This window comes from Hippoglossus stenolepis, chromosome 17 (genome assembly GCF_022539355.2).
Source record: "Hippoglossus stenolepis isolate QCI-W04-F060 chromosome 17, HSTE1.2, whole genome shotgun sequence".
Taxonomy (NCBI): domain Eukaryota; kingdom Metazoa; phylum Chordata; class Actinopteri; order Pleuronectiformes; family Pleuronectidae; genus Hippoglossus; species Hippoglossus stenolepis.
In genome coordinates this window covers 21,847,349-21,868,897 of record NC_061499.1, presented here as the reverse complement: position 1 = coordinate 21,868,897, position 21,549 = coordinate 21,847,349, and the positions used below count along the sequence as shown (strand labels likewise).

At 41.4% G+C, this 21,549-nt stretch overlaps 2 protein-coding genes across 4 annotated transcripts; both read left to right on the top strand.

Moving 5' to 3' along the window:
• The first annotated feature begins 2,940 nt into the window (after positions 1 to 2,940).
• LOC118125168 (tRNA selenocysteine 1-associated protein 1) lies at positions 2,941 to 8,213 on the top strand. Of its 3 annotated transcripts, none has more exons than XM_035183553.2 (9): positions 2,941 to 3,129; positions 3,927 to 4,024; positions 4,100 to 4,199; positions 4,301 to 4,350; positions 5,059 to 5,190; positions 6,257 to 6,373; positions 6,493 to 6,706; positions 6,797 to 6,833; positions 7,626 to 8,213. In XM_035183553.2, the coding sequence occupies exons 1-9, from the start codon at positions 3,106 to 3,108 to the stop codon at positions 7,784 to 7,786; spliced, it is 933 nt and encodes a 310-aa protein (XP_035039444.1). In that variant the 5' UTR covers positions 2,941 to 3,105; the 3' UTR covers positions 7,787 to 8,213. The 3 variants fall into 3 exon arrangements, with proteins under 3 accessions (XP_035039444.1, XP_035039442.1, XP_035039441.1); XM_035183551.2 differs by having other exon boundaries at positions 4,085 to 4,199; positions 6,499 to 6,706; XM_035183550.2 differs by having other exon boundaries at positions 4,085 to 4,199.
• A 2,896-nt stretch (positions 8,214 to 11,109) lies between these two features.
• On the top strand, positions 11,110 to 21,213 carry tmem200b (transmembrane protein 200B). The gene is made up of 2 exons (XM_035183638.2): positions 11,110 to 11,665; positions 15,542 to 21,213. Exon 2 carries the CDS (start codon positions 15,592 to 15,594, stop codon positions 16,837 to 16,839), a length of 1,248 nt encoding a protein of 415 aa, XP_035039529.1. The 5' UTR covers positions 11,110 to 11,665; positions 15,542 to 15,591; the 3' UTR covers positions 16,840 to 21,213.
• Positions 21,214 to 21,549: the final 336 nt, after the last annotated feature.

Below are 21,549 nucleotides of genomic sequence, written 5' to 3'. Positions count from 1 at the left end.
ATACTTGTGGAATATCTGTCTAGTATTGGACTATAAACAAATATACATGACAGTTAATGGGACCTTTCAGAACAAACAGTAGAGGGGGGGATGTTCAGAACCTAAGGGCGGCGGAAGCTGTCAAAGGGTTGTTGGAGTTCCCGCAGCGAGCTAGCGGACGGAAGGCAGTTGGCAACACTGGAGTGCCAAGATATTGAAAAGCGGATAATTGCTGATTATATGTAAGGATGGAGGACAACAAGGGAGAGCAATCAGGATGAATAATATAGATGGCAAAAAAGTGCAATGTTTTATTAGCAGGAAATTGGTCAGAGGAGTTGTGACAGGAATTCTGGTAAACGTATCAGCAGATGAAGTGAAATGTAACAAATGATAAAGTGAGTAAGGTCAAACGTCTGAAAGCAAATAGAAATGTGATTTAAAGTGATAGTCTCTCAGTTATGATCACCTTTAATGAGGAAAGACTCCTAGAAAATATTTTCATTGGATATAGTGTATGTGTTATTATGTTAGACCATATATCCCTCCACCCCTCAGATGCTTTAAATGTCAGCAATTTGGTCATGTGGCTGCAGTGTGCAAGGGAAAGCAAAGGTGTGGTAGATGTGGAGGAGACCATGGGTATGACAAATGTGCTGAGGGGAATGCTGAAATGTTGCAATTGTGGAGGGGAACACAGCTCTGCTTATCACCGGTGTGAGGTCAGTAAGAAAACAGTGGAGGTCCAGTGGGTCAAGGTTGGCCAGAGAATCAGCTATGCAGAGCCAGTAAAGAAGGTTTCAGGAGACACACAGGTATCAATTCAAAAGGATAGTAGGGACAAAGAGACAAGAAAACAGATGTGATAGGTTGAAGGAGGAAACTGTGATAGTGAATAAGAGTGATTTTCTGCTCTTTATGGTGAAGATAGTGAAGTGCTCCGCACAGAAGAAAAGCTAAAATGAGAGAATCAAAATAATTGTCAAATCAGCTGAGAAATACCTTGATGTAAAAGGGCTGCAATGGGAAATAGTTTGAAATTTTTAACGAAGAGTCACAATCCTCGGAGACATGCGCTAGATCCTCTTAATCCTATTAATTATACTTCAGTGGAATGCAAGAAACTTGGCCATGAGCAAATGGCCAAGAGTTTCAAAAGTATATTGACAGTTTGGGAGAGAAACCTAATGTACTTTGTATTCAGGAAACTGGGTTAAAAGCACTGTTAAATTTCATTATAAAGGGATTTACTGCAATTAAAAGAGATAGGTAATCTGGTAAATGCGGAGGAGTTGCAACATTCATACAAAATGGAATGAGGTATAAAGCTACTTACATGGACAGATCATGAAGCAATTGTGTATATAAATTATTATAATCCCTGTGGGAAACTAGATCAAAATATATTACAGGATATTGGGGATGAGGATCATTGCAAGACAGTGTAATATGGTGTGGGGATTTCAATTCACATAATTTGTTATGAGGGAGCAATAGCCCAGATACAAATGGTTTAGTTGCAGAAGAATTTATGGATGATCACGGTTTGGTGTGAATTAATAGTCGGGAAAGAACCGATATGATATCAGGGAAAACACGGAATCATCCCTTGACCTAACATTTGTATCAATTTCAATAACAGATGTAAGCACATGGAGTGTGAAAAAGAATATAGCAATCACTACCCTGTATTGACTAAAGTCAATGTTAGTCATGGAAAGAGAAAGAAAATTCCTAGATGGAAGTTGGGAGATGCTGATTGGGATGCTTTCCAAAGGATCAGAATTAACAGGAGTAAAATAGACAATTTGTTAAATAAGGAAAAGATCCCTAAGAGCGCAGGAGCTAGCCGTACAAAGAGTGTGCCCTGGTGGAATAGCAAATGTCAGAAAGCCATAAAAGACGTGAATAAAGCATTTAGACAACTTTTAAAAAAGTGAATTCTCAGGATGCTCTGATCCAGTACAATAGGGCCCAGGAAGTAATAAGGAAAACAATAAGAATACAAAAACGCACATTTTGGATGCAATACTGTAGTAGTGTTGGAAGAGAGGTTCTTCCTATTGGAAGAGACCTTCTTCAAGAGTAGTAGAGCTGTCAGATGTCTCTGGAATGATCAGGAAAATGGGGGGGGATCAGAAGAAATTATGAAATACCAGTGATGAATAGTGGGGACAAAATGTCTGTCAACCACTTAGAAAAGGCAGAACATTCGGACATGTAGGAAAGTTCATAGTTCAGATAATCTTACACAGGAGGCCAATCATTAAAGCAACAGAACCTTAATAAAGAATCCCAAGATTTTACAGAAAAGAGAACTATCAGGATATCCTTTAGACCTGCTTTTCAATATTGTTTGAGCTAAGGAAAGCAATTATTAGTGTATACACTGATCATAGTATTACGCCTGTTTAACCGGGTTTGGGATACTGGACAACTTCCAGTGTGGAAACAAGCAATAATGGTACCTGTTCTAAAACCTACAAAATAACCCTCAGATCCTTCCAGCTATAGGGCTATTGCCTTAACTTCCCGTTTATGCAACACCATAGAGTGAATGGTAACAGAAAGGTTGTCATATTTCCTAGAGAGTAAAGCTCTCAAAAATAGCTCCACTGATGTGTCAGTCAGCTTCAGTAAAGCAGAGGTTTAAATGTGATTATTGTGGGTAAGAAGAAACAGTTCATCCTGTCATAGTCCACTGGCTGAAATATGAGCAAGAAAGAATGCAGCTAATTGTAAACCTTGGCAAGATTTAAGTAAGTTTTGATTTAAGAGATATCTTACAAAACAACTCAAAAAAGAAATTGTGATCGAATACTGTTTCATTATCTTAGAATTACAAATATAATTTAGATAATTGTGTAACCTAATTGAATAAATATTCACACTCCGTACCAGCTGGTGGCGGTAATGCACCAAATCGTTGTTTGCCCACCGCCAATAAAGCCGTAAATAAGCAGAAGAAGACGCACTCATACGCGCTAACCCAAAGAAGAAGTGTTGGTGTAGCTTCACGCTCTGGTTAGCTAGCATTATTATGAGCATCGTAGAAGTTTCAGCGTGAATCACAGTCTGAGGTTCACTTTAAATTCACGTTGTAGTCGTCACATCTTCACCAGCACCATGAGCACGCTATGGATGGGGAACGTGAGTTGTTCACATTCTTTTGTTGCGATATTTCGTTTAATGTTAGCCTTGTTAGCTGCGTAAGCATTAGCCCTGCGCGTTGTTCCTGTAGCAGATAAGCACCGTAGCTGCGTCGTGTTTGTCAGTATACAGTGTCTTACAGACTGCTGGTGAATCCTGCTTGTTTGGTGAACACAATAGTGAAGTAACACGTGTGAAGGCATTTAGCAAAGCGAGCATCCTCAGTTCACCTCCTCCAATGCGGCAGGAGAGCTTGTCCTACAGGGAGGCAGTTACTAAAGTCTATTAGAACCTACACCAGGGTAAGACTAGGTCAAAGGAAACGTTCAGTGAAACAGTGGAAAACCTTTTGTGTCCATCGGACGCATTGAGCAACTCTGCATCAACCCTCTCTGGGCTTGTATCTGTCAACAAGATGAATTAGATCTGTATTATATTTATTCTATGTGACACCTGGGGAAAGTGTGATTTTACTCCTTTTTCTCTATCCAGGTCTTTGCAGACTAGGTGAAAATCAAACATATTTAGATTTGTTAAACCTGGACAAGAACAGCTTGGACAAACCTCAAGACTGTTTCAGACCCCCTGTTAGATTTGTGAGAACTTTGTTTTGATAGTCCAACATACATTTTTAATGGATATCATCCTTATACTGTAGATTTTTACTATATAAAATAGTTTTCACACACGTGAAAATGATCTCAAACTGATGTTTCTATCAGTTCTCTGCTAGCCTCTGTCTTTACTGAATGATCGCTGAGCTCTTGGTTTCAGTATGTTTTTCTGTTGCGCTGTAGCTGGACTCCTACATGGACGAGAAGTTTATCATCCGAGCCTTTTCCACGATGGGGGAGCAGGTGGTCAATGTGCGGATCTTACGAAACAAGATGACGGGGTGAGAATGTTATCTACAAGCACCTGTCCATTTTACAGTTATTTTATTCTGATTTTTAAGTGGTTTGTCATCCAGGGGTGCCCTGGGATACTGTTTTGTGGAGATGACGGATGAGGCCACAGCTGAGAGGTGTCTCCGCAAAATCAATGGAAAAGCTTTACCAGGAGCCAATCCGGTATGAAGAGCATTTTTCATCCACAGTAGTTGTGTTATTTTTTCTTATCCTGGTTGATGGAGACACTTATGGGAACTTGCATCTCTCTCTCTCTCTTACAGCCCACAAGATTCAAGTTAAACAGAGCCAACTTTGGGAAACAAGACAGTGGGTGAGTCCAACTAGAGAAGCAGTTTCAACGTCTATTAAGGCTACGTCCACACTAATATGTTTTTTTTTAAAAACCATCACTTCAGCCACATTTATTCCTGGCATTCACACTACTCCTTAGTTTTCAAGCCCCCCCAAAGCTTTTGGAAACTCTGCTGGCCCCATTTTAGTTTGATATCTCTGGGTTTGTGTTTTAGTCTGGACGAGCAGAGATATTTGGAAACAATGTGTCAAATGCCCACATTCTTCTTCCTGATTGGTTCATATCAGTCACAATTTGACTACTGGCAAAACAACACTTACTGTCAGCAACAGTAGCACCTCATCTTCACTTTAAGAAAAGAGATCCCATTGCTGTTCTGCGTCTTTAGTATTTTCTGACTCTAAGCAACAACTGCAGATTAGACAACCTGATTACATCAGCACACACATGCCCAGTGTATGTTAATGATCATGTGATAATGCATTTTCAGGTGTGTTGGTATGGATGGAGATTATTTCTGAGACATACATATAGTTGTGGATTAGTGTGGACGCAGCCTAAAATCTCACCTTTTCTGGATCTTGTTTCAGATGTATGCTTTTGATTTTATTCTTTATTTTTTCATCTGTAAATCTCGTTATAACTGTGTTTTGAAAGGTGCCATTTAAATGAAGGTAATAATTATTGTTGACTGTAATTTCAGCCTGTGTTTTGTTCTCTTGTCAGTCAGCTGTATTCTCTGTTCGTGGGAGATCTAACTCCAGAGGTGGATGATGGGATGCTTTATGAGTTCTTTTACAACCGCTACCCTACCTGCAGGGGTGGGAAAGTAGTGCTGGACAGCATGGGCAACTCTAAGTGAGTATTAACAGGTCATGATGTCACAATGTCCCCTCTCTCTTTCCTCCCACCTCTCCTCTCTCCCCATTTTTCTCTGCTCACCCCCACCAGTCCAGGCGGATGGCTGCCCACATTGAGTCTGGTTCTGTTATAGGTTTCTTCCTGTTAATAGTTTTTTCTCTCCACACTCAAAAGTGCTTGCTCATTGTTGGAACTTTTAGTTTCTCTTTGATAGTAGTCTGGACCTTACTCAGACGGGAGCTCTGCAGGATTTCTGTGCATTTGGGTCTGGACTTTGTCAGGAGTTTGCATTTCACACATGAACAACATAGCAGGAGATTCTCTGCGTTCACAACTACACAGAAATCTCCACAGTGGACACCGTAGATCACATGTATTTGTTTTCAGCACATCGTTAATGGCATTGGCCCTTATTAGCAAAAGCTCTCTTGACATCTTCGTCAGTGTCCTCTACATAATGGAATCTCTTTTTATTCTCTGCCCTCTTGAATATGTCTGATCGCACTGTGTGTGGGTGAGAGAGCAAGGGAGAGAGAGAGGAAAAGAGCGAGCTGCTGATGAATGCACTGCTCTGAATAAAGATTTAATTCATTAATAAAAGATTGAGAGAGAGAGAGAGAGAGAGAGAGAGAGAGAGAGTACATATTGAGAGACCAGGACAAACAGGATAGAAGATACAGTAAAAGAGTTGGAGGAGGTGGAGCGAGATGGCGAGAGCGTTTTGCAGAGCGAAATAGGACATGGATAATTATCGAGAGAGAAGACCACATTGATATCGCGATGACGATAGATTTCCGATATATCGTGCAGCCCTACTTTATATTATACTATATATTGTTGGATGTAATTGGTGCAGATCCTGTCCAGACTGGAAGCTTTTGGACAGCTTTGTGTCTTGAGGCTCTGTGCTCCAGCTGACTGGCCACGGAAATATTATTTCTTAATGTGATTAGTCATAGCAGCATTTGCAATGCTATAAGATAATGTTCTTTTGAGGTCAACTGAAACTTTGGTGGTTTTCAGGGGAGCTCTGTAATAACCCTGTGTCTGTGTCTCCCTGTAGGGGCTGTGGCTTTGTTCAGTTCCCCGATGAGCGGCTGCAGAAGCGGGCGTTAGAGGAGTGCCAGGGTGCTATGGGACTGGGTAGTAAACCTCTGAGACTGAGCCTGGCTGCTAACAAGTGAGTTCTTCTCCAAGTCATCACGACTTTTTTTTCAAGCCAGTGGATTAGTCTGTGCCTGGAGCACAAGCAGAATTATTTGGTGGAGTTCATCTGTGTGTCTCTTGCTCCTCTGTGAGTTTAAGGAACCGACAGCAGCAGCAGCAGAATCAACACTCAGAAAAATCATGGCAGTCGACCTCAGGTTACAGAAACAACTATGACCAGTACAACCAGTACCAGCAGCAGCCATACACTGGCTATTACTCTCCCTGGGGCTATGATCAGACTGGAGGAGGGTATGGGTACAACTATCAGCAGCAGTATGATTACACACAATATCCTCCACCACAGGTGAGCTCTCTCTGTTAACACATATGGTCATTAGTCATCAATAACAGACATGAGTCATTCTAACATTTATTTATTCATTCATTTTTTTAGGAGAGTGAAGCTGTTGAGGAGGATGATGGACTTGAAGGTTGGTATCGGGATTGGGGGCTGCTAATGATTGCTGTTTATTGTTTATTATTTACATAGTTACTTAGTTTTCTGATGGTGTTGTCTGTCAAGTCCCATGACCATTCCTCACTGTTTTACCTTATTGTCAATCCAGAATTTCAAGTGTTTTAATGCATAATTCAGCCTACTCAAGAATACCTCCTTTGGTACAATTTGTAGAAAAGCAATGTCATTTAAACAGTGATTATATAACCTGAAATCCTTTTAGCAAACAGCCCCCACAATACAATATTTATTTTATTAAAATAAATACTCAAAGGAATAGTTTACATCTATTCACTTGATTCCACAGCGTGAGAATTTTAGCTGGATATTCATCAGTGTTAAATACAGAGCTGGAGAGGTTGTGGTGGTTAGCCTAGAATAGCATAAAGACTGGAAGCTGAAGGAAACAGATTGCTCAGCAATTCAGTATTCACAAATATTTTGACATGGGGTACCTAAAGTTTTTAATGCTACTGGATACACAAATGATTCAGGAAATGTGTGGTCATGAAAATGTGGCCATAAGGCATGAAAAGTCATAAAATGTGTATGAACCCTAATTAAAGTACCCTTAACTCAGTACTATGTCGAAGCTCCTTTGGCCCCTTTATCATGAAATTAAAAGTAACAAGTAATTAACATTGAAAGAAATCCTTTTTGCTGCAGGGAATGTATTTTCTTCTTTTAATGTCAACAATTTAACAAAAGACAAGCAGGGTTGGCCAAACCTTTGCACTTTGTAACCATCCATCCACCTGTGTTGCAGACCCCAGTCCAGGGCTGGATGTGGTGGAGGCCAACAGGAAGTTCATGGAGCACAGTGAGGAGCTGTATGACGCTCTGATCGAGTGTCATTGGCAGTCAGCTGACCTCTCTGTTGAACAGGAACATGTGACATCCAGCCTACCAGAGCCCATTTACAGCTGAAACACTTCTCTGGACTTAACCCTCCCCGGGTGTTTTATTTCCTTTGTCTAATGAAATGTTGACTCTATGAATTATTTTCTTAAGGACACAGAGCAAATTTGCATTCGTAATAGATCTCATTAAAGTGTATAAACCAGTGGAAATGCAGTGTACCTACATTCCTGAGTTACAATAAATACTTGTGATTTATTTATGGATCTGGACACTGGATCCAAAGGATAACGTGTTATGGTAAACGTCCTAAGATATTAAGACAGATACAAAACATGTAATATGAAATTAAACATGAATGTAAACAACCAAAAAATGACCATTTATTGACTTTGATACCTGTACACAACCAGTTGACCTCACATATGTTTGTATCTGTATAACAGAAGTAAGTATTTGTGAGATTTATCTCTTATTAAAGCCCAAAACGAAGAAATGTAATGTGATTCTATCATCTTTCAGATTATTCCCATTACTTATGTCTGTGTGTGCTGACAAAACAAGAAACCGCTTTTCCAGGTCTTCATATGTGAATTAACGGCAGGTTTATGTCTCTGAGACTGATTTATTTAATGCTTCTGGAATAAACCATGGCAAAGCGAAACGAAATGTGTAAATGACTGCGTCAAACTCAAAAATTTAGTTATATTCAAATTCCCTTCTGTACACATCTGTGCAAGTGAATGGACACATAATTCTGAACTATGGTCAGTATTGTGTATTTTATCATGAGATTAAAAATGTATTTTGATATATAACAGGTATATTCCAGGGATATGGTCACAAGACCAAAACATACAGTACGCTGAAAACGATTAAAATCCATTTCCACACAGAGGAATGTGTTTTAGTAAGTATATGAAAATTATAGTTTTGATTGTTGAGATTTCAGGATGCATCGTGAAAATATTGTAAATCTGTATGTGCTTGTCTACATGACTGTACAAGAACCAAAAGATGCACAACCACAGACAGTGGATCAGACTCCCACGCGACAGGAAAGTAAAATGTGTGCAGTGAAGGTTTTTAATCAGAGGAGACAGTGATTACTGCTCTAAAGATGTATTATACATCATGAGGCACAGCAGGATTATATTAAAAGCCAAGGGAATCACATGGTGGATCAAGGTGATTCTGACTTTGTATCAAGATGTCGAGAGGAGAGGATGTGAGGGACTTTGCAAGAAGGTTCATTGTTGGGCACAGATGGCAGCAGCTTTATTCACAGACACTCCTGACCATCGCATATTTATGCTGATGCTAATTGAAGCTAGTTTTCAGAGTTGGATACAGTCTGACTCAATACAGATGCAAACTTCAGTGTATGTCATTCATGGCTATTTATTACAGTGTCTAGATCCAGGTGTGCACATAGACACAGCACCTTATTCACCAGTGGTAAGAGTCAACACAGCAACATTTAGGTCCTTTTCTGTTCTATATTAAAGGACTTATATCTCAGCAGGATTTAGAAAAACGTATCCATGCATTTATCTTAAAGGGGACATAGCATGCCCATTTTACCACAAGTTGATATGGTTCCTTGGGGTCTTAATGAAATGTCTGTAACATACTTTGGTCAAAATACCACAAGGATCATTTCAAACAGCACCCTTTTTACCCTGTATAAAACAGCCCTCCACAGAGCGACCTGTTTTGAGTGCCTGTTCCTTTAAATGCGAATGAGCCAGCTCCCCCCTCCCCCCTCTCCCCCCATGATTTTAAACGATATAAATTACATATTTTATATGATATAAATGATCAAATATGCATCCCATACTTTGTATTCCCCTTCTATTGTCCTGGAGTTTTAATTTTCCCAATCACATAATTAAATGTCCCCCTCTGCCCATCCACTACAAGCACACAAGCAGACAGACAGAGAGAGAAAGAGAGGGGTGGGGGGGGGGGCTATGAAGACCATCATTTACCCCCGAACCCCGACATTCAACAGGTACAACAACAAGCGGAGAAAGCAGAATCGCCAAGACCATGTAGGGAGACTTCCAGTTCCTTGTTACGACACAAAACCCAGGAAGCTCAATCGAGTCGCTCAAGCATGACGTTTCTGACTTAGAGGAACTATAACAAAACGCGCGAGTGTTTTTTCCCCAGAGTTTTTGGGTTGGTAGACATGCCAGATACCCACATTAACCTGTAGAAGCACTAACAAAGTGGAATTTGCATGCTATGTCCCCTTTAATGGAGTGTTCACAGGTCTCTCAATATATTTCTGATCTATTGCTACGTTATTAGCGATCCAGACCCCTCAGGTCGTCTGGAACAGGTTCTGCTTTCTGTTCCCAGAGTCAAAACTAAACCTGGAGAGGCAGCGTTCAGTTGTTATGCTCCACATTTTTGAAACAAGCTCCCGGAGAACTGAAGGTCCACCACAACTCTTCTTTTAAATCAGTGCTGAAGACATTTCTGTTTCCCTCTGCCTGTTACTTTCAATCTTTAATTTCTCATTTATCTGTATTCTCTATCCAACTCTTTTAATTTCTTGATATACATTTTTTTCTGTTGTCTTGTGTTGCTTTTTCAATTTGACATGATGCCTTTTATATTTGAATTGACGCGTACTTCATTCCGTCTTACAGGTGGCTCCCAGACTGTAGAGGTCACTGTGGCTCTCTCTGAGGTTTCTACCTTCTTTTTACCCTGTTAAAAGGGTTTTGTTGTAGTTTGTCCTTACTCTTGTTGAGGGTTAAGGGCAGAGGATGTCACACCTTGTTAAAGCCCTATGAGACAAATTGTGATTTGTGAATATGGGCTATACAAATAACATTTGATTGATTGATTGATGATCATAGACTGGTTCACATACACTTAAACACAATGACCCATGCAGCCCCTCCCCTAACACCTAACCCAAACCTAAACCAAACGGTTTGCTGTCAGATGTGAACAGCTACAGGTCAAAATGAATAAATATCGAGCTTACAACGTATCACTGTTGTTAGACTTTAAATAGTCACTTTACACCATGTGACATCAGCTGTCACCCACTAGGTGGAGACAAACACCAGTGGCTGTTATTTCTGACTCCTTGATCTTAATTGAATCCAGTATCGGTGTTTTGTAGTTGTTACAGAACTGTGGCTCTCAAATACATTTACCACTTAAAGAGTAAACGTACTTTCAATTACTCTCCGACGCTGAGTTTGGATTAAAATACCTCAAACATTTTTGGACATTAGTCTACTCAAGAATGCGGACACTTGTTTATGTTCATGCTATTGGCTCTATGGCGCTGGGATACTCTTATTTTGAAAGACACGGTGTTTTGGAGCTCGTTGGCTGCAGCTCACTTGACTGCGCTGGTCCGCAGACAGAGCGCAGAGCGCAGCGCTGAGGAGGGAGCATCGGGGCTCTGCTGGCTTCTATTGTCCTCATGGTGAGACGAGCTTTGTGCCAGATGTTCCTCAGGAGTTGGCGAAGACACCGCGTGCTCCTCCTCCTGCCCTCTGCCTGTTGTAAATATCCTGGAACAGAGAGAGCAGCTGAGCTGTCCACATTCTGGAGGCTCCTCAGCCCAAACGATCACAGGATGTTCTGTGTCCTCAAACTATGAAGAGGCTGCAACAGGATCCGAGACATGCAGGCAAGTTCCCAGAAGTCAGCGGCCACTGGACTGGGAGTTCCAGAGAAGTTAGACTGGGTGGTTTAACCAGCTGGTAAAGTGCTGCAGTCACCGCTGGCTCCAGTGTTTCTTCCACCAACCACACTGTGTATGGATGGTGCTGTGCTGGTGTGTGTTGTTGTTGAGGAATGCAGCAGCACAGACAGCCAGACACACTCCTGTCTGTCGCTAAGCTCCACACAGTATTTTAGGGGAGATGGTTCGGCACAGCACGGCACGGCAGTCAGTGGCTGTCCGTCGTTAAGGTAAATATAAAACGCTTGATTAAATCATCTTCCTAATGATCATTCTAATTCATATTGCATGAAGAGGGTTTCTTTTTGTTCAGCTTCATGTTGCCTTTGCATCACAGATGGTCCCATCCCTCCACACCCTGCTGTAAGCTCATCATATACACCCCAGTATCATCAAGCACAACTTGTGGCTTCCCAGGAGTGATGTGGGCTCCGGCCCAGCTTCCTCTGCTGGTTGGAACACAGCAGGCGAACAGTGTGGTGTGTCTATGACACACTGAAGGGATGCGTCCTGTGTGAGGCACGACACTGAGGCTTGCAGCTCACACTGCTCTCTGGTGAATCGGATTACTGCCGTGTTATTACATGATATCACAGTGAACCTGTATGTCTGGGCATCTTCTGCTTCAGTTGTGTATTCACACTCAGACGCAGTCCTGCTGCATATTGCACAGTTTACCAATAGAAACATGTGTCAGAGCTGGTGAATGCAGTCTAATCAGTTACTGCAGCTGTAATCCAACAGACCACAGTCACACAGTCACTATTACTGGTTAATAAGAGACCTGTCTGATGTGTGTTTTAGAGCAGATTTCAGATTTAAACACAAAGCAACATGTAACAGAATGAGTCACACATGTCAAATGGATCATCGTCTAATATCTTAACTGTTCAAAACATTTGCCTGAATAACATGCAGTGTAAGATTTGGGGTTCCCTTTCATTTTTGATTAATGTGCCAAATATTTTTTGCTAACATTGTGAAAAATGTGAGTCATAATTTCCCAGAGCCCCAGGTGACATATTTACCTTGGAGTTTTGGGACTGATTGGGATCTGGACTGTCCAACCAGAGATATTCTATTCATTATTATAGATGTTCATGCAGGGGAAACAGGAACAACTGGGTATTTGACATTAAAAAGTCATACACAGTTAATTAAATATGAAATGTTTGCTGTTAAATTGTCTGATAATCAGATAATAAACCAACTGACTAATAGTTTCAGCTATGAAACACACATTATATCAAAGAATAAATAAACATGATTTAGACCAGGAAAGGAGTATCAAAGTGTCAGTTTTGATATTGTACTGGACATAATTCAGTTTGTGTTGAAAAGATACTGAAATGCTGCTTACAACCATATTAGCAAAAGGTTCATGTGAGTCTCTTTCTATTGTCAAGGGCATGTAGGAAACTCCAAATCCATGCTGAGCAATTCTGTGTTATTTTAAACAGTTAATTTAAATGTGAAAGTTCATCCCTGAATAGTAGTTTGACAAAATAACCATAACTTAATCTTGACACGCTTGTGTCAGGAACCTTTAGCTGAATCTCATGACCTTCATCATCAGCAGATGGAGTTTGCTAAGGTGTTATGTAACCAGGGATCAAGATCTGGTCGCGAAATGTGGTTTTACACTCTGGAAAAAGCCAGGAACATGAGTTGGGATTATTTTGTCAAACTTTTAATTATTTTAAGACAAAAAGATACAATAGTACTCTATACTAGATAGTATAATTTTGTAAGGAGCGAGAACAATCTGCAGCAGAGCAGATTACTCCCCATGAGATGCTCCAAGCCATCAAACACTAATGTTTCTGTGATCAGACTTTACCATGGAAGCCACTCATAATGCCTGGGGAAATACTTAGTATGTGCAGGTTAAGTTCTTAGGCTTGTTTAACTTGCAGCATTTGTTGAGTGTTTAGCCAGTGTCAACTGACACATGAGAGAGACCATTCCCAGGCAAGTTGGAAGCACAAATGAACCCACTAAACCTGTGGCAGGAGAACACAGCAGCTGGAGATAGGCCAGGCGGTTACAGGGAGAACCTTCCTGCTGTGAGGTGCAGGTTCTGAACACCTCACCGCTGTGTTGATGCTGTAAAATCTTAACAACCTGAAAGAGGCTTAACAAGATCTGTAGAGCTGAGAGGAACTGCAGTGTTTGGTATCAAGTTTCTGCTCACATTTGAATATAGAATGGTGATTAGTGCAGTATGAAGATTTATTTTTAATTTGTGCAACTCTGATTTATTAGTCACTTTGGCATATTTTGTTTTCAGGTTGAATAAGAATGTTTCTGTTTCCCTTTGTTGGAAATGATCTGTTACCAGGTAGTCATTAGTAACTGACACATGGCTGAATGGCTGAATTGATGGACAGACCGACAGACAGATGGACGGATAGGATAGATAGGTAGATGGATGGTCGGATAGGCTGTATATAAGTCCAGGTGAGAAAACTGTCCTGCAGCAGCACAGAGGAGAATCACTGCGAGGTGTTCTCTATGAATTTGTGCAGAATCCTCCTCATCAGTATGTCGGTGTCACTGTGGCTGTGATGCTTCTGCGCCTGCAGGAGGAAGAAAAGGAATGACTTTCACAAATGAGACTTTCACAAATCAAAAAAACCGGGGAAGAGTTTATCTTTGAAGCTTGAATGCTGTGGAGTTGTGCTCCATCAAACCTAAAGAAGCAAACGCATATTTGAGCACCCAGCCCCATCTGTGCACAATAAGAAGAAGTGACACAGCTGTGAGGTGTCTGACAGTCAGCTTGGTGACAGCATTTTACTCTCACTGTAAAATGCTCAGGATATATGGAACTGCAGTGGGAGTGTTAGAGGCTGCTTTTCAATTTCATTCTGCTTTTTTTATAACCATGTGAGAGCTCTTGTAGCTCTTTGAATTTACAAGCTCCCTCAGACTTAGAAGGTTTGGAACATGGTAAACAACCATCGACTAATGGGTGGCCAAAGTGAGCTATGGCAAGACTAAATATGTCTGGATTTCAGACATCCACATGTAATATCTAATCTGTCATGATGGCAGATAGAATGCATTTCAGAAAGGAAATATTTGATATACAGCAGACTGTAAAATGTGTATGTGTGCTTCTATGTCAGTGCTGCAGAAGCTACACAAGTTATCTGTTCTTTTTCAGTAAGACTAGACGGTTTCAAATGTTATGACCTTCAAAATCCATTTCAAATATAACTGACATCCCTCTACTAATTACTACACATAATAATAATAATATATAATTACATTAATTACTTGTAACATTACCTTCTGTTAAAAGGTCCAGTTGTTCATGTTTTGGCTTAAGGAATACATGTTTAACAGACCAGATTCCGTGACATAGTTTTTATTAAAACTATTCAAAGTGCTCTGATATCCAGTCAGAGCCATCACACAGCTGCACACAAACGCTCCCTATCCACACAGTCAAGATACAACAAGAGAAACAAAGACCAAAAGAAAAGGAGCAAAAGATACAGCAGCGCTTTAATCCAGGTTTTAGACATTTGGCCAGTTGTAAGTTATAAATGGTCACAGTTGCCACCTCAATCCTGATGTTTTGTAGTTTTAGAAAACATTCTTATCATCATTCAGAGATGGTTGGGGCTGGATCTCTCTAAAGTGAAAGATATCATTTTGTGGTTATATATATGTGCAGTGCAGGCTAATAAGTGACTTTTTGTAAGTGACTTCTTGCATTAAAGGCACAGACTCCCCCTCAGTAAAGTTAATGTCCAGCTTGTGCTCTCAAGCACCTCCTGTTTTACTCATTGAATAATCATCAAAAGAGTTTTCTTTTACTGCTACTGGTACCGCCACCAGTGGGCAAAGGTCCGAAATGTTCAAACTATGTTCAAACATAGTGGCTTCAAATTTGGTCATACCTCTCCATTAATTAATACTTTTAAATTGCACGTACTTGTAATCATGCCATGAATCACCTACATATCACATGTTTGTGATTTACTAAAGTGACATTGAAAAGGTACAGCTGACTGATGTATTGTGCACATTTAATTAATGGATGCAGATACACTGTTATAGCTGCATTAACTCTTAACATCTCCTCACTCCTCAAGTCCTCTGACAGGGTGTGACCTGGAGTGATAGTTCCTGACTGACCTGTGCTATGAAGACCCAGAAGGCCCGAGGTGTCAAGCCAACTTCCCCATCTGGGCGGCGGAAGTCTCGCTTCACCTTACGAGGCAGAAAGAAAAAAGACAGGGTGATCCGAGGCAAGCTTCGAATCCGCTCCCTGCCTGGAGCCTTCCTGGTGCTGGGGGTCATTGTAGTGGTTGTCGGAACTGCCCTGGCTGTGGCGGGTTACTGGCCCTACCGGATATCAAGATCATCCATCCTGGGAGCAACAGACGGGGAAAGCATCTCTGAGTCACAGACTTCAGGCTGGAGTCTGGGAGCTAAGGGTCTCCTGTCCACAGCCAGCCTCATCCACAATGAACGGATGAAGCTGTTGGGGCCTGTCATCATGGGGGTTGGACTGTTCATCCTCATATGTGCCAACACGGTCCTGTATGAGAACAGGGACAGAGAGACTAAGATGCTGCTGGCCCAGATGCGGAGTGTTATCTGCTCTGTGTCTGCAGTTGTGCCCTCAGCCGACCTTAAAGAAATAGCAGTAGCCAACTCGATGGCGAAACATTACCAGTGGGTGAGCAGTTTACCAGCTGCCCATCTCAACATCCTCTGTCTGCAGCAGCTGGCCAGCTCTGAGCCCCTGCTCCAGACCAGACACCCCAGAGAACTTGAGGACAGCGTGGAGGGCATCTACCAGCAAGCTGTTCTCCAGACAGAAGCCCTCCACCACCAGGAATCAGAGCCGCCACCTTCCCTCCAGTCCTCCCACTCCAACTCATATAATTCCAGTGAGACAAACTTAAACATACAGTCTGGTGCTGAGCAGAGAGGCAACTTCAATGTGCCGGCTTCCCCACTTGTCAAGCTCAGCAACTGCCTGGTGTCTGCCAGTTCCATGTCCACCCTGGGGGACGAGGTGGATATTCCAGCTGCCCAGCCGAGGCGTTGCCATAGTATGAGCTACAGGACTAACCCTCACATAGCCCAAGCTGGTGTGCGCATCCAGGAAGGTCTCCACACACCCAGAGAGGAGGGTCAAATAAACCAGCTTGTAGCCTTGAGGAGAGAGGCTGGTTCACAGGTTTGTGTGGACATCCTGGGACATGTTGTGGATGCTGTGGAGGAGCAGACTCACCAAAGCTGGCCTCGGTTAGACCTGGGTAGTGGCAGGCGATACCTGAAGCTAGAGAACAAAGAGGACTCAGTGGACAAGCTGCTGGACCAGTTAGAGCAGCAGTGTTCACAGTGGGATAAGAGCTTTGGCTCTGGACCTTTTCAGTGATGGAGTAATCATATTTTACCCTGGATTCAGAAATTGCACCGTTTGTTTTTAAATTCTGCGTGAGGCAGAGAGAAACTGAGCCCTGGACCGTTTGGAGTATTTCTCACAAGGATTTTCCAAAACATGAGCATGTTCTCATTCTTCCGTGGAATATTGATACACAGAGTATGTTTTTTGTTTGGCTGAATGTGGCAGATGTTTATAGAATTGAAGGACATGAACAATATACAGATCCTACAGGTCGTAAAGACTGTTTACTTCAGTTTGGGTTGCCAGCAGAGCAAGAAATTAACTTGTATCTTGATACCGAAATGTGTTTGCCTGTTTCCAGGACACAATGTGCACAACCAAATGAAGAAGAGATATAAGGATGTCACTTTATGGAGGATTGTTTTCACTGTGCAATCATTTTTGAACCAAACTACCTGGACCCCTGAGCCCATAAAGTGCTGACAGCTCTTAACAAATACGACTAGTATTTGAAAAAAGGGACCTTTCCTCAGCTGAGGTCCCATACTCCAAATGCAATGCATGGCAGCGATGTACAGTATGTTACATCTTAATAATTATGCAGAATAATGTCATTGTTGGTCTTATGTCTATAAGAAGTAATGATCGTGAAAGGGTGATTCTGGTTTATTCATGTTTGGGTCTAATTGTCTTATGTTTGGCTGTTATTCATACAGAATCAGGTGAGATAACATTGTAGTCACCAAAGCTGCTCTCAGACATGCAATGAACTCTGGAGAACCTCGGTACATCTCTGAAGGGGCGCTATGTGCGAATGCAAAGGTCAGAGTGAGAGCCTCCGGACATTCTGCAGACTTTCTCCTTCCAGTCTCCTCGTAAAATACAGTAGAATGTCTGAAGCAGCCAATATGAGAACATAGCAGGAGATCCTCTGTGGTATTTTTCAAGCGAGTGGGCGTGTTGATGTTTCTAACACGCGACAGACACAAAAGGAAAAAAACTAAAGGAAAACAAATATCTCAGGATAAAAAAGCGGTGCCATACACGCAGAAGACACAGACGAAGATGTCGAGAACTTTTGGTGATTAAGGTGTCGACAAAAACATGTTATCTCTGCAGTGTAATGATTATGTTACATCCTGCCGTTGCCTGCTGCACCACCCCTCACCTGAACACTCAATTTCTGTGTTGTTGTGAATGCGAGAATCTCCTGCTGTGTTGTTCATGTGTGAATGAGATTGTCTGGACCCAATTTTGCAGACACCCTCCAGAGGACATGTCTGAAACCGGCTCAAGTGAATTGCTGATGCCTGGGAACATGATTACATTGTCTATCTCTTAACTGTGATGACTGTTTTAATGGACTCTTTGGATAATAATGATGCAGTCTTCTTATGGGCAAATTGTCATTGCCATGGGCCCTGGCATTATTTTCAGGTGCATATCTGTCATTCATGTAATAGCAGTTAAATGGTTTTGTCTAGTGGTGTTTAACCCTTTACCTTTTCTTTAAAGAAATTCACTATCACAGTAAGGGTTACAGTTTGTACAAGAACTGTACAAACAACATGTTGACTGTCGTTAGCACTGTTTTCAGTGGCTCTAAAGATGTAATGATCAGAGGAATGTTTCCTCTGTCAGTTATAGGCAGTATAGGTAACAACATTGTCCCGTTCTGTTTCGGAATCTTTTATTTTAAACTTAAAAGCAGCAGAAAATAACATTTAATATAGTTTGCAACACACTGTTGTTCTTATAGAATACGTTTTTCAACAACTATAACTCCCTACGCAGGCTTTCTTAAATGAAGCTGCTTTATAAACTTAATAAATAAAAATATAGACATTTTATATAAAATATTCATTTTAAGGTACACTTAATAAATAATATTGTACATCAACAAGCACTTAAAATATCATAATAGCTATATACAACTATAGTATTGTATAGTAAAAACTATTATATGTTGCAAATAAATAGTTGGACTTCTGTGGCCTGTACTACGAAGCAGGATTTTCTCTTATCGGGGTAACTTCAGGTTCAGCTCAGAGTTTTCAGTCCTATGAAGCTTGTTTAATTCATATATATATTCATATCCAGCACTGACCAATCAATTCCTTTGAAACATGACATCACCGTTCTTGGAGGATCCCATGGAGCAAATCAAAAAACAGGATCCCGTGGAGCTCAGTGTGCGGATTGTTAGAGGGTTTCTGAGGGGGACAAGGGTCTTCAGAGACCGACAAAATCCTTTTACCTACTCTGATGAGTATCTTTATGAAATATATAGTTTCTCATCAGAGGGAGTGATAAACCTGTGTCAGCTGCTGGAGCCGAACATAACCAACCTGACACCTAGCAATGTGCTCACAGTACCACAGACTGTCTGCATTGATTTACATTCCTTTAGTTGTGGGAGTTACTGATATTGATGTACTGTGTGTGTTAGCAGTGGGATAACCCAACATAGTTTTATACTTATATCCTTCCCTTTAACTTTATCCTATGAAATTAAATATTTATTTGGAAAATGGGGGATATATAGTTTACAGATTTACCTTTTGACAGCCCCCATCCCTCGTGCAGTCAGCTGTCATCAATATGACACTACACTCCTTAAGGGAGGGATAAGGGAAGTATAAAACAATGTCCGGTTGGTTAAGTCAATCCCTGCCGCTATCACACCCAGTACACCTCAGTCTCTCCCTGTTTCCAAATATGCGAGAAGCATCCTGTCACCAACATACCTAATGCGCACAGTCACCTACTGTGCACCATGGCACACGAAATGTCCATATGATTTTATATTATGCCTCAGAGTCAGTGCAGACAGTGTGTGTCAAGTTCTATATTTTTTTCCCTAATGTCACCGGGGACTCTGTAATTTACACTTTCACACAATCAGAGATTCTTAGCCAGCTTCTCTACCTGCATTTAGCAGCTGTGACTGTGTTTATTTTTGGTCTGGATAATGTGTTTGTACTCCTCATATTTTTCTAATATAACAGCCTGGGTGGACTTAACGAGTTGTAACCATCTCCGTGAGGCGACAGGATTTGTTAAATTAAGTCAAAACAGATTACGGAAAGATATCCAGGATATGTTGAGCTCGCTTCATAGTACAGGCCCCAGGTGTTTCCAACAAACACCTGGTAGCACAGACAGATTACTGCAAACGCAAACAGTGTTACCCAATTAGTTAATAGAACTGTCTGATCTTATGACTTCTGTTCAGTGACATCCCAGAGCTCAGATACTGATGAACTTGGTGATTACAGTGTTGTAATTGCTCTAAGGAAGGATGGTTAAAACATGAAAGAAGTCAAAGCGGATAAAATAGTGACAGCGGATTTCTCTTTGTTGTCCTCCTGGTTGTCTCCAATATTAGTTTGTAATGAAGACAGGGACATGTCCCTTGTGTCTTCTTCAGAACTTCTTCTTTCACAATGCACTCACCATTTATGAGGATGCCATGCTCACACACATCAATCCCCACCCCCACGCTCCCCAACCTTTGATCAAATGGACAGAATGGATTGTGCAGACGAGGCTTGCCTGCAGATCAGTTTTCTTGCATACAGCTGAGTGTGTGCTAAAGACTCTGTTCAGCCCTGGTATTAGAATGTGTCTCCACATGTGTCTCCAGTGACACTTCCCCGCTCGATATGCAAATACAGACAAAACTAATTTATTTTGCAAAGACCAAATATATTAAAAAATGATTTTAACATGTTGGAAGCAACAATGCACGTTCTGTGCCCAGTGTGCTTGAAATTGAAAAGAAGAAGAGATCAAGATATTATAGACAAGTGGCTCAAGATGTTTGACACACTTGTAATACATCCATATGGGCTTTTTAAAGATTCAGACATCAAAGCCAGCGTCTGTATGTTTTCGTACTTCTGCATCCACAGTGGAAAGACCCAGCTGAAGAGACGGTCTGTTAATGCGGCCGAGGGCACCTTCATGTTCACACTGCTAAAAGAATAAAGCCATCGTGTCTCAGACCATCTTGGTTGTGTTAACACCTGCACTTAGAGCTGTCCTCTTGTAATTGAATCACCCAAGATGCATGTTAACGCTCTGTCTGAACAGTGCCATAAAGGAATGAGTATGTAAATCAGAGTCTCATGCCCCCTACTCCTTTGCCCCGTTCCCTTTACACCCAGTGCTAATGTGGAGAGGGGACTCCTCCTTGTTTGAATCAACAGTCTTTCTCTGGTTTTCTTTCTCTATGTGCTGCCTGTTCTGTATGCCATGTGTGACACTTTGTGTTCTAAATGTATACCAAGCAATATGATCTGTCTAAGAGAACAACCAATGGCTGTGTCTTGCCCTGTGTCGACCACCAAATTAAACAACGTTGCCATGCCTTTGTTGCAAATATAAAGTAAAGCAAAAGCAGCTCTTGTTTGTGGTTGTCTCGCTTATTCAAGCTGTCAAGTTAATGGTACCAGGTTGTATATGTATGCGGCATATAATCCTCTCACTATGCTCGCAACTGGCAACGCCATTCCTCCAGACTTTGCATTCCATTTCTCAGGCTGAAAACATCCAGCTGGGTTCTGGACCAGTGAGGCCCACGTCCAGTTTATCACCTGATAAATAAAACTGTGAGACATGGAATTTTTCCTCTCGGTCTCCACAGTACCAGCCTGATGTTTTCAAGCAGCCTTGAGCAGTGATAGGGTGGAGTGGCAGGGGGGAATTCCCTAGCTGCAAATATACTCAGCAGAGCCT